The following is a 14,996-nucleotide window of genomic DNA, read 5'->3' as shown; positions in this document are numbered from 1 at the left end:
ACTATATAACTCGTTTGTTTTGGTTTTCGGGAAACTCGTATCTTAAAATAAACTTGTATTGTTGTCAGCGCTCCGGAAAATCACAACCGAATCCAATAAAATAAATTTAAGGACGTTATAAAGGTATTTTTATTTGTTTATAACATTTTTCGTATTTGTAGTTAGTGCCAAGGAAAATCCTAAATATTTATGCGAAATTGTAAAGACACTACAATAAACTTTTCAATTGAGTACTAATGAGTTTAGAATAGGAAATCATCGAGGTAGTCCAATAATAATTTAGCATTGGTCTAAATTTAAATTGTCTCTGACTGTCCAAGCTACAGCATGCAAGCTGTAAACTCCTTCAGTTGTGTGTCGGAGCCTGCGAGCTTAAACTCCTAAAGCTGCGATTGTAAAACGATGACAATTCGTGCTCAGTGAAAACAAACAAGGTAACTTTCGAAATCACAACAATTAACATTGAACTCGACTCTCGTAATGATGAAGCGAAATATTACAGTCCACCTACTCACTCTCGAGTTATTAAAGCGTAGGTTCTATCAGTAATACAGATTAACAAGGGAGTGCTTACCTGACCATTTCTATAAAAATGCGAGGGAAAAAGTTGCTGATTTGTCGAAAACTAGTTCATTATGTGTAATTTTAAAAAGAAATTGTGATCAGTTAAAATCTCGTTTGTTGCAGATTTGAACAGTGCCATGGTGATATTTGGAACAGTGATGTTTGGCGTCCAATTAAAAATTTTGTGTGTTGTGCCCCTCGAAAAATGATTGAATTATAATGTAAGTACCACATTAACACCCGCGAAGGTTGTCCAATTCTTAATAGAGAATTAATTTTTTCGTCGCAATAAAATAATGTCGCACGTGGAATAAATTGTTCAAAAATGTGTCCGGTTCCTTCTATTATAGACTAAATAAATCGATTTACATTCATTTTTGCTCCCGCTCATTCCATATCAGTCGCCCATAAAATCGAAGGTTTTCCCTTTTACAACCATTTTTTGAAAATCGCGACTCGAAGAATCCTCAAAATCGCTTTTGACGACTGTAAACACAGCGAGTTGAGTAGTTTTAATTTTAGTGACTACATCGCTCGGCTAAACACCTTTCTTGGCCAATTGTCAATCGGTTTGAAAATTTCGGCAAATTGTGCAGTGTTTAGCATGAAGAAAGTGTGACTGTTTCTTCTTGTAGTAAGAATGGATGACGATCCATCGCAACAGTTTCTGGACTCTACCAGATTCTGGATACAGAGGGTTCTTGTGCCCATCATGGTCTGCATTGGAGTTGGAGGAAATACTGTGACAGTGATAGTTCTTACGAGGTTGGTAACAAAATTGTAATCACGAGCACTTGCGATGTTGTGAGTGGTAGATTGCATAGTCTTCTCTGAAACCATTAAATTGGGAATATAACAATGGAATTAGAAACTTAAATTCATTGCGTAGTTTAAAGGTCTTTTAATGTTCGTCATAAGCGGTCATAAAATCGATTGAAAGTTTTTAATAAACGAAAAAGAACTGTTGCATCCAAATTTTGTTTGTTCTAATATTAGCCAATAATCTTGGTAAATAACTGGATTCAATTACGTAGAAATGGCTCTTTATTTATAGAACAACTGCATTTTCTGCTGTAATGATAATAGTTTCGACATCACAGATGACGGCGTAATTGATAATCCAGCAGATAGGACACTTCAAATTTCGGGAACTCATCCAATTCTTCCAACTGTTTGAACATATATAACTTACCTATTTAAATCTGAAGACGAGCCGAATCAAATGACAACGAGTTTAACTGCGAGAAATTATTTTTATATGTTATATCCTGTAATAACTTAAGGACGTTACAATCGTAAAAGTCACAAAAGATATTGAATATGCATGTCGGAACGATCGGATACTAAAAGAAATGCCGCATAAAATAAAATACTTAATTTTGTAATTCCAAGGGATGGAAAGATTTAGGTCAAGAATTGGAAAGTAATAAATTAAAAATAAATTTTGTTGGAACATTTCCATAATTTGTCACGTTTTTTGTAAAGTGACGTAAATGTTTATCATAATAATATTAATACAAATATTTGAGGTGCTCTTTTATTGTGAAAAATCTGCCTACAATAAGTTGTGTTTGATTACAATTAAAATGCGGTATGAAAATTTAAATTCACTTTTTCAAGGTTTGGCTTCTCTGTGTTTTTATTGGCACTTCGATATTATTAGATAACATGTCCACTAGCGTGAATCTTTGCAGATAACCCGTGAAAACTAGAATTTTCTCGAGAATTTTCTATTTGTATTGTGGAGGATGTCGGAAATTTTTGCTTCCTCTTAAAATAAAAATTTCTGAAATATGTGCCTTTTGCTTTAAAATTTTAAAATTTTGTAGAGGTGATACACGATTCAAAAGTAGTAACTTCCCTAAATTTCATAGCTGGAGCACTAAAATTACCAAAATTACTAATTTTTGTGAAGGATGTGGTAACTTTCAGCTCGGTCTCAAAAATAAAAATTTCTAAAATCTGAGTCTTTTGCTCCAAAATTTTGAAATTTGGTCGAATCAATACACGACTTAAAAATAGTAACTTCCCAAAATTTCAAAGCTGTAGCACTAAAATTACCAAAATTACGAATTTTAGTGGAGGATGTGTAATCTTTTAGCTTGATCTCAAATATAAAAATTTCTAAAATCTGTGTCTTTTGCTGTACAACTTTGTAATTTGGTTAAATTAATACACAACTTAAAATTAGTAACTTCCAAGAATTTCATAACTGTAGCACTAAAATTACCAAAATTACGAATTTTAGTGCTGGATGTAGAATCTTTTAGCTTGATTTCAACAATAAAAAAATCTAAAATCGGTCTTTTTTGCTCTATAAATTTGTAGTTTCGTGGAGTTAATAAAAAATTTAAAAATAGTAATTTCCCCAAATTTCGAAGCTGTAGCAGTAAAATTACCAAAATTACGAATTTTAGTGAAGGATGTGGTAATATTTAGCTCGGTCTCAAAAATAAAAATTTCTAGAATCTGTGTCTTTCGCTCTGTAATTTTGTTATTTGTCGGAGTTAATAAAATACTCAAAAATAGTATTTTCTCGAAATTTCATAGTTGTAGCACTAAAATTACCAAAATTACGATTTTTTTTTGCAGGATGTGGAATCTTTTAGCTTGATCTCAAAAATAAAAATTTCTAAAATCTCTGTGTTTTGCTCTACAATTTTATAATTTGGTGAAATTAATACACAACTTAAAAATAGTAACTTCCTTAAATTTCATAAAAGTGAAGCTAAAATTACCAAAATTACGAGGTAATTGCTTGGTCTCAAAACCCAAAATTTTTAAAGTGTGGAATAAATTTTCATAATTTTAAAAATTTCGATGAAATTTACACTGGAGCAGTGGAAAGTCATTTTTTCTAAAGTAGAATTGTCTCCTGATTCTAAATCCGAAGCCCGTTTTGCTTCTTTAGTTCAGGACTTTCAAAGATTCTGTAAAAATTTTGATTTGAATGCCCACAGAATTGAATTTTTTTTTAAATATATCTCGCGTTTTTAAATGATTTTACAGCAACTGTTAAGAAATTCTTGGTCAAGTTTTTCATAATTTAAATAATTTTGAAGACGTTTTTGTATAAATCTAGATAATTTCTTCGTCCCACATAAAATTTTTGTAAATATTAATGATATTTTTATTAACTTTCCAACAGATTGGCGAGTATTTGTGTTTAATAGTTACTTATTGTGTTTTACAGAGAAATCTGAACAATTCCTTTCAAAGATTTCCACCTATTTAATAATTAATTAAGTCTAATTTTTAGTCTATAAGCAAACTGAGAACTCGTCATCATCAAGAAATTTTCTAAATTGTTTTATTCGTGCTGCGTTTGCATTAAAATCATTTTAAAATTCAATAAGTGTCTTAAAATTAGAATTTTTTAAGCAGTGATTGGCGAGTATTTGTGTTTAATAGTTACTCATTTTGTTTTACAAAGAAATCTGAACAATTTCTTTCAAAGATTTCCACCTATTTAATTAATTAAATCTAATTTTTAGTCCATAAGCAAACTGAGAACTCTTCATCATCAAGAAATTTTCTAAATTGTATTATTTGTGCTGCGTTTGCATTAAAGTCATTTTAAAATTCAATAAGTGTCTTGAAATTAGAATTTTTTAAGCAGTGGCATTGATTTTTATGAAATCGCCAAAAAATAAAAAAAAATAAATTTTTTGAAAAACTTCTCAATGTTTTTTGTCTTCTAACTTATAAACAATAAGAGATAGCAATGCACTTATCGGAGTGTCAAAAAGGCAAGATCTCAGTCTTTTTAATGATCCATTACAATAAAAAATCGATCTAATAATTTTTGAGTTATAAGCAAGATTGCACATGAAAATCACTAAAAACAGCGTTTTTCTCAGGACATGAAATCAGTTTTTAAAAATATCAAGAAAGAACTTATTTCAGCGACGAGTTTTATATGTCGTTGGAAAGCTTATTGAATTAGTTTTCCAAAACACTGTCGATCAATTCCATAACTTTGCAAGTTTTCAAGAAAAAGTGAAGAAAATAATTTTTTAAAGAATATCGCTGAATCCGGACCTGATGGAGCAAAACTTCAGATTCTGAATCAGGAGAACATTCCACTTCTCCTATACAAAATTTGCTTACTCGTGTTATTATTAAATGCTCTAAATTAATCTAAAGTTCAATTCTTACATTATTTTCTTTACGCTCCAAATTGAGGAATAAAAAGTTCAACATCTCTCGCAGTTACGCACAAATAAAGTTGCATCAAACCGAAAGTAACTGACCCTAGAAACTAATTTTAACAAAGTTGTGCGCGATCATAAAATTGTTTGTACATGTCTATGTTTACATAAAAGACAACTGCTCCGTTTTCACGGTTAATAACCAGCATAAAATGAAAAAAATAGATCTCAACTAGATCTCGAAAGTTAACAAAACGTTAAAAATATTAACCACAGAACAAAATTACAAAGAACGATTTGGCATGGATTTGCGCCGACCATAATAATTCTACATCCAATTTGAACAAGGAATTGAAGCGTGAACTTCGCTGCTTTTAAAATAACGTTGAAATGTGCGTTTGGAGTTGTACATTTCGAAAGCAATTGGGGGAATATTTCTAGATCAAACAGTTAAAAAGGAACCGATTTATGGAAAGAAAATATACATGTATCGTTAGATCTCTTACATGAAATTTTCCGGGAAAAATATTATTCAAACTACTCGTAGCAATCGAAAGTCTTTAAATAGATAGTGAAAAAATGCCACCATTGCCAGTTTATTTTTTCTCATAACGTTGTTAACTCTCAGATCATTAGAATATATTTGTCGTTTACGCAGATAGACGTTTATTAGAAATATTGCCAACAGATTTATAGAGTACCCGCTCAAAACTCTCTAAACATTTCCGCCATAAAAATTCACCAACTAAATGGTCTCCCACATTTTTCTTTCCGACAAAATTAAAAATGTTTGAAGTCGTGTCTGTATATGATATTAATATCTGGAAACTCAGTTGAGATTTTACGATTCTGGTGTATATCAACAGCAATCTATCAAATCAACAAACATGTCATTATTCTTCGGAAAATGTGTTCAGTAAATTGTTTTCAATTTAGGTGAATGACAGAAGAGTTATGTTCACTAAAAGCGTCAGCAGGAGCTCGAGGTTACAGTTGTGATAATGTAAAAAATAAACAACTTCAATTACCTGAAGTAATTACAAAAATAATGTGAAATTTATTCCAGGAAGCGAATGAGATGTTCGACGAATATTTATCTGACCGCTCTGGCCGTGGCTGATATTATTTACCTGTTGTTTGTCTTCTTTCTGTCTTTCGCGGTGTACAAGAACATTCATGATCGAAAATACGAGTTGTATTGGAGGTTTTTCGGCTTAACCCACTGGTTGTGCGACTCTGCAAGTAAGCAATCCGACGAAAGGAACTTAGTCCAGGCAAAACAGACCCAAAAATTTCAAAAGCTCGGTTATTTGCAAAGAATTGTTGTCTTCGACATTTACCACCGCGTAACTTCTTTAGCAGCACACCTATCGATTGGGGACTTTTGACAATTTGTTTAGAACAATAAAATGACTGCAAATTATTCCGAGGTTCATGTTTATTTTGCCTGAACTAACTTTGGTTTCGACCAGTTGGTTCGCGAAAATTAAAACCACTTTCCATTAGCTGTCAGTCGCAGGTTTAATTTCAGCGGATCAACTGGATGAGTGCCAAACGTGCATTTTCACAATACTAATGAAGCGTGCCGCATTTTTAACATTGACGTAGATATGACTAACACTTGAAAGAAATCTTTGATAAAAACATCGATGATTTATGGGTTCATTTTTAGGTAGCACATCAGTGTGGCTGACGGTATCTTTTACTTTAGAAAGATACATTGCAGTCTGCCATCCCATTAAAGGTAAAGTACTGTGCACCGAGAACAGAGCAAAAATGATGATAACGGGAATTGCAATTTTCTGCATACTCACCACGCTCTCGACAACTTTCGAATACGAGTTGGCAATCAAGGAAACATGTCTTCGCAATTGCACTTCGGAAGAACTCAAAGCCAAGCAACAACCAATCGGTAAATGTCTTCACAATGTTACCTTCCATCATCTACCAAATCATAGCATAGTAGTGACCAATCTTCAGAATGACCAAGACGAAACAGAAAAATTTGTTAAAGAAGTCTACACTAACTTAGAACCGACCATCAAAAAACTTCTTCCTGTCAATTGCACAAATCATCCGCATATCATCTATGTTCCTGTTATTCCTTCGATGTTTAACAAAAGCAGTTCCAAAAGAATAAATAATAATGTTATAGAGGGACTTGATACTAAAAAGGAAGTTTCCAAGAGTAAAGACAGTGAAGACTGGCCCCCTGCTGGTAAATTAGTTGCTACAGATGACACTTTCGACAATGATACGTGTTGCTTGAAGCAATTTACTGTTACTACAGACCACACGAGTTTGGGAAGGAATGACGCTTATCAAACGTTTATGGCTTGGTTCTCCGCATTGTGTTTCGCATTGATACCATTGATACTCATCGCCACTTTTAATTGTTTCCTAGTTCATGCTGTATATAAGTCTCTTAGCAGAAGGAGGAAACTGACCAATACACAGGTAAATAAACATTTTTGGGGGTTGTCAAGCAATTTTGAAAACTTTTCCTATAAGATGTCAGCAATTCAACTCGCATAAAACTCGTAATTACACTAATCAACACATTTTGGAAGGTAATTTTTTAAGTGGAATGGCCTTCTATTTTGAATCTAAAGTCCGTTTTGCTCCATTTGGTCCGGATTCAGAGATATTCTTAAAAAAATTGTTTTTCTTCACTTTTTCTCGAAAACTCTTTTTCTCAAAAAAAATTGTTTTTTTTTAATTGGTGCCTTTTGCTCTAAAATTTGATAGAGTTAATACACGACTCAAAAATAGTAACCTCCCCAAATTTCGTAGCTCTAGCACTAAAATTACCAAAATTACGAATTTAAGTGGAGATTTTTGTGTCCTCTTTAAAGTGAAAATTTCTAAAATTTGTGCCTTTTGCTTTAAAATTTTGAAATTTAGTAGAGTCAATACACGACTCCTCAAAAATAGTAACTTCCCCAAATTTCGTAACTGTAGCACCAAAATTAACAAAATTGCGACTTTTAGTAGAGGACATCGAAGTTTTTGATTCCTCTTCAAAATGAAAATTTCTAAAATGTGTGCCTTTTGCCCTAAAATTTTGAAGTTTAGTAGAGTTAATACACGACTCAAAAATAGTAACTTCCCAATATTTCATAGGTGTAGCACTAATATTACCAAAATTACGATTTCTTTGCAGGATGTGGAATCTTATAGCTTGATCTCAAAAATATTTGCGTCCTCTTCAAAATGAAAATTTCTAAAATTTGTGCCTTTTGCTCTAAAATTTTGAAATTTAGTGCAGTTTAAACACGACTAAAAAATAATAATTTCCCCAAATTTTGTAGCTGTAGCATTAAAATTACCAAAATTACAAATTTTAGTGGAGGATGTCGCATATTTTTGTTTCCTATACAAAAGAAAATTTCTAAAATTTGTGCCTTCTTCACTAAAATCTTGAAATTTAGTAGAGTTTATAGATGACTAAAAAATAGCATTTTCCCCAAATTTCGTAGCTGTAACAGTAAAATTAGCAAAAGTACGAATTTTAGTGGAGGATGTCGCATATTTTTGTTTCCTCTACAAATGAAAATTTCTAAAGTTTGTGCCTTCTTCACTAAAATTTTGAAATTTAGCGGAGTTTATAGATGACTAAAAAATAGTATTTTCTCCAAATTTCGTAGCTGTAGCAGTAAAATTAGCAAAATTACAAATTTTAGTGGAGGATGTCGCATATTTTTGTTTCCTCTACAAATGAAAATTTCTAAAGTTTGTGCCTTCTTCACTAAAATTTTGAAATTTAGCGGAGTTTATAGATGACTAAAAAATAGTATTTTCTCCAAATTTCGTAGCTGTAGCAGTAAAATTAGCAAAAGTACGAATTTTAGTGGAGGATGTCGCATATTTTTGTTTCCTCTACAAATGAAAATTTCTAAAGTTTGTGCCTTCTTCACTAAAATTTTGAAATTTTTAGTGGAGTTTATGGATGACTAAAAAATAGTATTTTCCCCAAATTTCGTAGCTGTAGCAGTAAAATTACCAAAAGTACGAATTTTAGTGGAGGATGTCGCATATTTTTGTTTCCTCTACAAATGAAAATTTCTAAAGTTTGTGCCTTCTTCACTAAAGTTTTGAAATTTTTAGTGGAGTTTATGGATGACTAAAAAATAGTATTTTCCTCAAATTTCGTAGCTGTAGCACTAAAATTACCAAAATTACAAATTTTCGTAACGGATGTTAAAATTTTTTACTTCTCTTCAAAATGAAAATTTTTAAAATCTGTGCCTTTAGATCTAAATTTTTGAAATTTGGTAAAGTTAATACACGATTCAAAGACAGTAAATATTTCAAATTTCGTAGCTGTAGCACTAAAATTACGGAAATTACAAACTTTACTGGAAAATGTCGCAAATTTTTGCTTCCTTTTTAAAATAAAAATTTCTAAAATTTGTGTCTTTTGCTCTAAAGTTTTGAAATTTGGTGGAGTTAATACACGACTCAAAAATTGTAACTTCCCAAAATTTCGTAGCTGTAGCACTAAAATTACCAAAATTACGAATTTTACTAGAAGATGTCGCAAATTTTTGTTTCCTCTTCAAAATGAAAATTTCTAAAATTTGTACCTTTTGCTCTAAAGTTTTGAAATTTGGTAGAGTTAATACACGATTCAAAAATAATAAATTCCCCAAATTTCGTAGCTGTAGCACTAAAACTACAAAAAATACGAATTTTAGTGGAAGCTTATTATTGTAATTTTTATTAAATTAAATTAAATTAATTATAAAAATTTGACCAAGAACTTGCTGTAAACTTTTTACCTATGATCTTCCATTCTGAGCAACGAAATCATTTATAAACACGAGATTTTTCGAAAAACTACAAAAAGTTTATAAAAACGGTTTGCTTTTCGAAATCTTCGTGAGTTTTTCTCGACTATCTTACAAAAAACTAACTCTCCAAGCGACTTGTATAGTTCGTTGGAAAGCTTAATTAATTACCTTTTCAATAATATAATAAGAGTTTTATGATTTTACAAATTTTGCAAAACCTTATTTTACAAATATCTCCAAGTTCTGACCTGATGGAGCAAAACGGGCTTTGGGGTTAAAATCAGGAAAAAATTCTACTTAAGAAATGACTTTCAATCCGATTTTTATAGGTTTTTGTATCAAAACTCCACGAATTTAATGACTCGGTTGTACGAGATTTATAGACTGAATTTCTTGCTATTTAAAACTTTGATCTTTGGATTATTTCAAGTGTTCACTTAGTAAGAACAACAATTTCTGACAAATCGACTCTATATCGATCTAATTTAGTCTTTTATTACAGGAAACCGTTTCAATGTCCAATGAAAACCGCATAACGGTGATGTTAATTGGCGTAGTGTTTCTATTTTTAATCTGCCAAACCCCAACAGCTTCCTTCCTGATCTACAGTAACTTTCATCAATCAGAAACGAGAGAAACTGAAAATATTCACCGAGGTAACCCGAAAAATTCCAAAACGTTTTAACAGACTTTTGCTTTCAGCTGTCGGCAACATTTTCAATTTTCTTTCAGCGGTAAATGCAGCCACCAATTTCGTAATGTATTGCATTCTGTCAAAAAAATACAGAACGACGTTTAAAGCGTTGTTTTGTGGTCGCAGAAAAAATAGACAAGATACGTTAATGTTATCGACAACTAGAACGAGATACAGTACGGTCGATAATGGTAATGGTTTGAGAAGGAACGTTTCTGAATACCACACTCCAAGAAACTTGGAGGTAACTATTTATTTCTTTAATAAAGGCAAATATGTAAATACCTACAACTCGTGCATAAAGATTTGAACGAAGCGGAAGTTTACATGTTATGGCTTTTTCGTTTCTTCCATATTGGTAAATTTTTATCATTGAAATTACTCTTAACCAGTGTGACTAACAGCTATTAATTAGATGTGTATTACTAAATCGCCCTGCTAATCTTTACAGTTTAGAAAGGTAAGGACTTAGAACGTGGCTGCTTAGCAATAAAATGGCCAAATAAATCGTTTGGTGCTAATCAGTAAAGCTCATAGTCTAATTTATGTTATAATTTTCGATTAGCGAAATTAGCGAAAATTCAAATTTTCACTATTGCATATGAACACTCAATTTTCTTCAATTAATTGCTTGCGTAATTCTTTATTACATTCAATTAATTTTTTGCTCATTCCAATTAGCAAATGCAAATCGCTGTCGCTGACATTGTTGGATCGTCGAAAAGAAACTATTTCTATGGGAATTAACTATTAGATTTCAGTAATTACCGACTGTGTGTTACATTATTTGTTATTACTGTACATACAAGCAACAGTAATGTTTACAGAACGTGCTTTTTGTAGTAAATAATTTTATTTAAAATCAACAGCGCGAATTTATACAACCAAGAATACACACGTGCACTTTCAATTTTCTATTCATGGAGACACTTAGTATAAGTGTTGAAATAGTTTAATTTGTTGTATTTAAATCGTTATTCATAATAGAGTTGCTTGCACTAAAGTTACAATAAAATGTAAAGTGTTTAAGTTGTTTTAAACCGAAAATATTTATAGATGCATGGATAAGATTTTAGAGGGTTGAAAATGGTGGAGGCGCCGGGGTTTTCAGTAATATGGAATAACATCCAGGTTATGTCCATTTAATTTTATTATTTTATTAAATCTGAAGCCCGTTTTTCTCCATCAGGCCAGAATTCAGAGATATTTGTAAAATTTGTTTTTGAGTTTTCACTTGCAACTTGCAAAATTATGAAACTCAGTAATATATTATTATTATTGGAAATATAATTAAATAAGCTTCCTAACGAACTGAAGAAGTCGCCGGAAGAGTTAGTTTTTGCCAAGATATTTGAGAAAAATTGATGAAATTTTCGAAAAACGAACCGTTATTTAAAACTTTTTGACACTTCTTGCAGAAAACTCCTAAATTGGGGCTTTAATTTTTTATTGTAATACGTCATAATAAAGGTTGAGAACTCTGCTTTATAACGCGGTGTTAAACAAGTTTTTATCTCTTGCCATTGTGTAACTTCTACACGACAAAGAATCTGAAGAGATTTTTAGAAAAAAAAAGATGTTTGTTAACTTTCAAAGGTTTTGATTTAAATGCCCACAAAATTGTAGTTTGTTTGATAAATTTCGCGTTTCTAAATGATTTCACTGCTCAGAATAGAAAATCACTGATAATTTTTTTTTTATAATTAAAAAAATTTTGAAGACGTTTTCGTATTAATCTAGATAATTTCTTCGTTCCTGATACAATTTTCGTAAATTTGGTGATATCTTCATTGGTTACTGCCACCAGATTGTCCGGAAAAAAAGTTCTAGCGAAGACAAAAGAAATATTTTTTCATTGACGTCCGCCTCTTCATTTTGTGATAGTAATTTGGTGGAGTTAATAAAGACTCAAAAATAATAATTTCCCCAAGTTTCGTAGCTGTAGCACTAAAATTACCAAAATTACGAATTTTATTGCAAGATATGGGAACTTTTAGCTCGGTTCCAAAAATAAAAATTTCTTAAATTTGTGTCTTTCGCTTTATAATTTTGCAATTTGGTGGAGTCAATAAAAAACTCTAAAATAGTAATTTCTCCAAATTTCATAGTTGTAGCACTAAAATTACCAAAATTAAGAATTTTAATGAAGGATATGGGAACTTTTAGCTTGGTCTCAAAAAAATATTCTAAAATCGGTCTCTTTTGCTCTACAATTTTGTTATTTGGTGAAGTTAATAAAAAACTTAAAAGTAGTCATTTCTCCAAATTTCATCACAATTTTGTTATTTGGTGAAGTTAATAAAAAACTTAAAAGTAGTCATTTCTCCAAATTTCATAGTTGTAGCGCTAAAATTATCAAAATTACTATTTTTTTTGCAGGATCTGGAATCTTAAAGCTTGATCTCAAAGATATATTTTTTTTTCAAATTGTGTTATTTGCTTTATAATTTTGTAATTTGGTGGAGGCAATAAAAAACTCTAAAATAGTAATTTTTCCAAATTTCATAGCTGTTGCACTAAAGTTATAAAGACTACGAATTTTAGAGAAGGGTGTGGAATCTTTTAGCTAGATTTCAAAAATAAAAGTTTCTAAAACCTGTGTCTTTCGCTCTATAATTTTGTAATTTGTCGGTGTTAATAATAGACTCAAAAATAGTAATTTCTCGAAATTTCATAGTTGTAGCACTAAAATTACCAAAATTACGAATTTTTTTGCAGGATGTGGAATCTTATAGCTTGATCTCAAAAATATTTTTTTTTAAATCTGTGTCTTTTGCTTTATAATTTTGCAATTTGGTGGAGTCAATAAAAAACTAGTTATAGTTATAGTTGTAGCACTAAAATTACCAAAATTACGAATTTTAGTGCAGGATGTGGAATCTTTTAGCTCGATCTCAAAAATAAAAAATTCTAAAATCGGTCTTTTTTGCTCTATAAATTTGTAGTTTAGTGGAGTTAATAAACAAACTCAAAAATAGTAATTTCCCCAAATTTCATAGTTGTAACACTAAAATTACTAAAAATACGAATTTTAGTGCAGAATATGGGAACTTTCAGCTTGGTTTCAAAAATATTTTTTTTTTAAATCTGCGTCTTTCACTCTACAATTTTGTAATTTGGTGTAGTTAATAAACAATTTAAAAATGGTAATTTCCCCAAATTTTATAGATGTGACACTAAAATTACCAAAATTATGAAGTAATTGCTTGGTCTCAAAAACGAAAATTTTTAAAGAGTGGGATAGATTTTCCAAATTTTAAAAATTTGGACAATATTTACTCTGGAGCAGTGGAAAGTCATTTTTTTTTAAAGTAGAATTGCCTTCTAATTCTAAATCCGATGCCCGTTTTGTTTCATCAAGTCAGGACTTTCAAAGATTCTGTAAAAATTTTGATTTGAATGCCGACAGAATTGTAATTTTTTGATAAATCTCGCGTTTCTAAATGATTTCTCAGCAACTGTTAAAAGTTCTTGGTCGAGTTTTTCATAATTAATAATTTTGAAGACATTCAGTCCCGATTATTTGATGTTTTGCCCCAATAAAGAGAAGAAATTTTACTTATATTTGATTCCGTTTTTTATAAAATGTCCGAATTATCCGGAGACCCAATTAAGCGGAGTCGATTGTAGTAGTTAGTATAAATTGAAAAAAAAAATCCATTGAAATCTGCAATAAAACGTGGACATAACATAATTTTAGGCAAAAAATATTTTAGTGAAATATCACACGAAACGGGATTTTGCACATTTAATATCTCAAAAATACGACAATTTTACGGCCTCATGCAAATCGTTTTAGTTAATGAGACATAAAACTTTCAATGCAATGTTTTTACGCTTTTCATTGAATTCATCGACTTTTTGTAATGTTTATAGCAATCAATCGAATTACACGATAATAAAAGTTTTACACATTTGAATTGCTTTAGTGGAGAAACAAAAAATTGCGACTTCTTCTTATTTTGCTTTCTTTTTATTCCAACTCTCACGCTTATTGAATGAATTCCTTTTTTTTACAACAAAACAACAGTTCTATCATTTCAATAATAAAGATAAAAATGCTTCTCACTGACAATTCGATAAATGAACAGAACAAAGCGACCGCTGTGTAAAAGGTATCTGTATAAAAATATCAGTATTTGTAACAGTATCACTTAGCCAGTTATCAGTTTCATTACGACTTCTAAGTTACATTAACGCTTTCACACTCACTTAAGTTTCAATCGACACCCACACGTGAGAGGTAAATGATAAATGACGCCAATAGTCACTCTTTTGACATATTTGGATAATTTAATGTGAGCAACAAAAAACTAAATCTAGTTCTAAGCTCTTATCGCTTCTAACATTTTAAATTCAGTTAAAACCGCACTTTGCTCAAGATTGAATTTGTTGGTTTCAGACCCAAAGCTTGACCAGCATTCCCCGATCAAAATCCTTAATGACCAGACCCCCAGGAAAAGCAAAATCCACCGACATAAATCTTTAAACTATATTAGTTTATTTTTACATTCTCATGTACAATACATGTGCTTACTGATTTATAAATAAAACACTAATTTTGTTTAATAAAACTATTTATCGATAGAAACCGTTTTTTCCCCGTGACATCACCGCACAAAAAAGGCACCATGTGCTTCCTTGAGAACATTCCGCAGGAAAGTTCACCTGCATTTTTGTGAATACCTGTAGCGCCGTTTTGCCGCCCACACCAAAATCGGCAAATCGACGCTTGCGTGCTGGCAACTGTTACCTACGCGCTGACATTTGAACATCGTCCAACCAAGCCGAGTT

At 31.1% G+C, this 14,996-nt stretch overlaps 1 protein-coding gene across 4 annotated transcripts; it reads left to right on the top strand.

Moving 5' to 3' along the window:
- Window positions 1-304: 304 nt before the first annotated feature.
- Window positions 305-14,706, top strand: Proc-R (Proctolin receptor). 4 transcript variants are annotated; one of them, XM_088050449.1, is made up of 9 exons: window positions 305-434; window positions 688-785; window positions 1,200-1,329; window positions 5,782-5,957; window positions 6,388-6,627; window positions 6,871-7,172; window positions 10,011-10,164; window positions 10,211-10,446; window positions 14,605-14,706. In XM_088050449.1, exons 3-9 carry the CDS (start codon window positions 1,205-1,207, stop codon window positions 14,689-14,691), a joined length of 1,320 nt encoding a protein of 439 aa, XP_087906575.1. In that variant the 5' UTR covers window positions 305-434; window positions 688-785; window positions 1,200-1,204; the 3' UTR covers window positions 14,692-14,706. The 4 variants fall into 4 exon arrangements, with proteins under 4 accessions (XP_087906575.1, XP_087906572.1, XP_087906574.1 ...); XM_088050446.1 differs by having other exon boundaries at window positions 6,388-7,172; XM_088050448.1 differs by having other exon boundaries at window positions 6,388-7,172; window positions 10,211-10,560; window positions 14,605-14,679.
- The last annotated feature ends 290 nt before the right edge of the window (window positions 14,707-14,996 follow it).

This window comes from Gnatocerus cornutus, chromosome 2 (genome assembly GCF_029298725.1).
Source record: "Gnatocerus cornutus isolate USDA-ARS CGAHR chromosome 2, icGnaCorn1.1, whole genome shotgun sequence".
NCBI lineage: Eukaryota > Metazoa > Arthropoda > Insecta > Coleoptera > Tenebrionidae > Gnatocerus > Gnatocerus cornutus.
The sequence above is the reverse complement of the archived record's forward strand: the minus strand, read 5'-3'. Positions and strand labels throughout refer to the sequence as shown.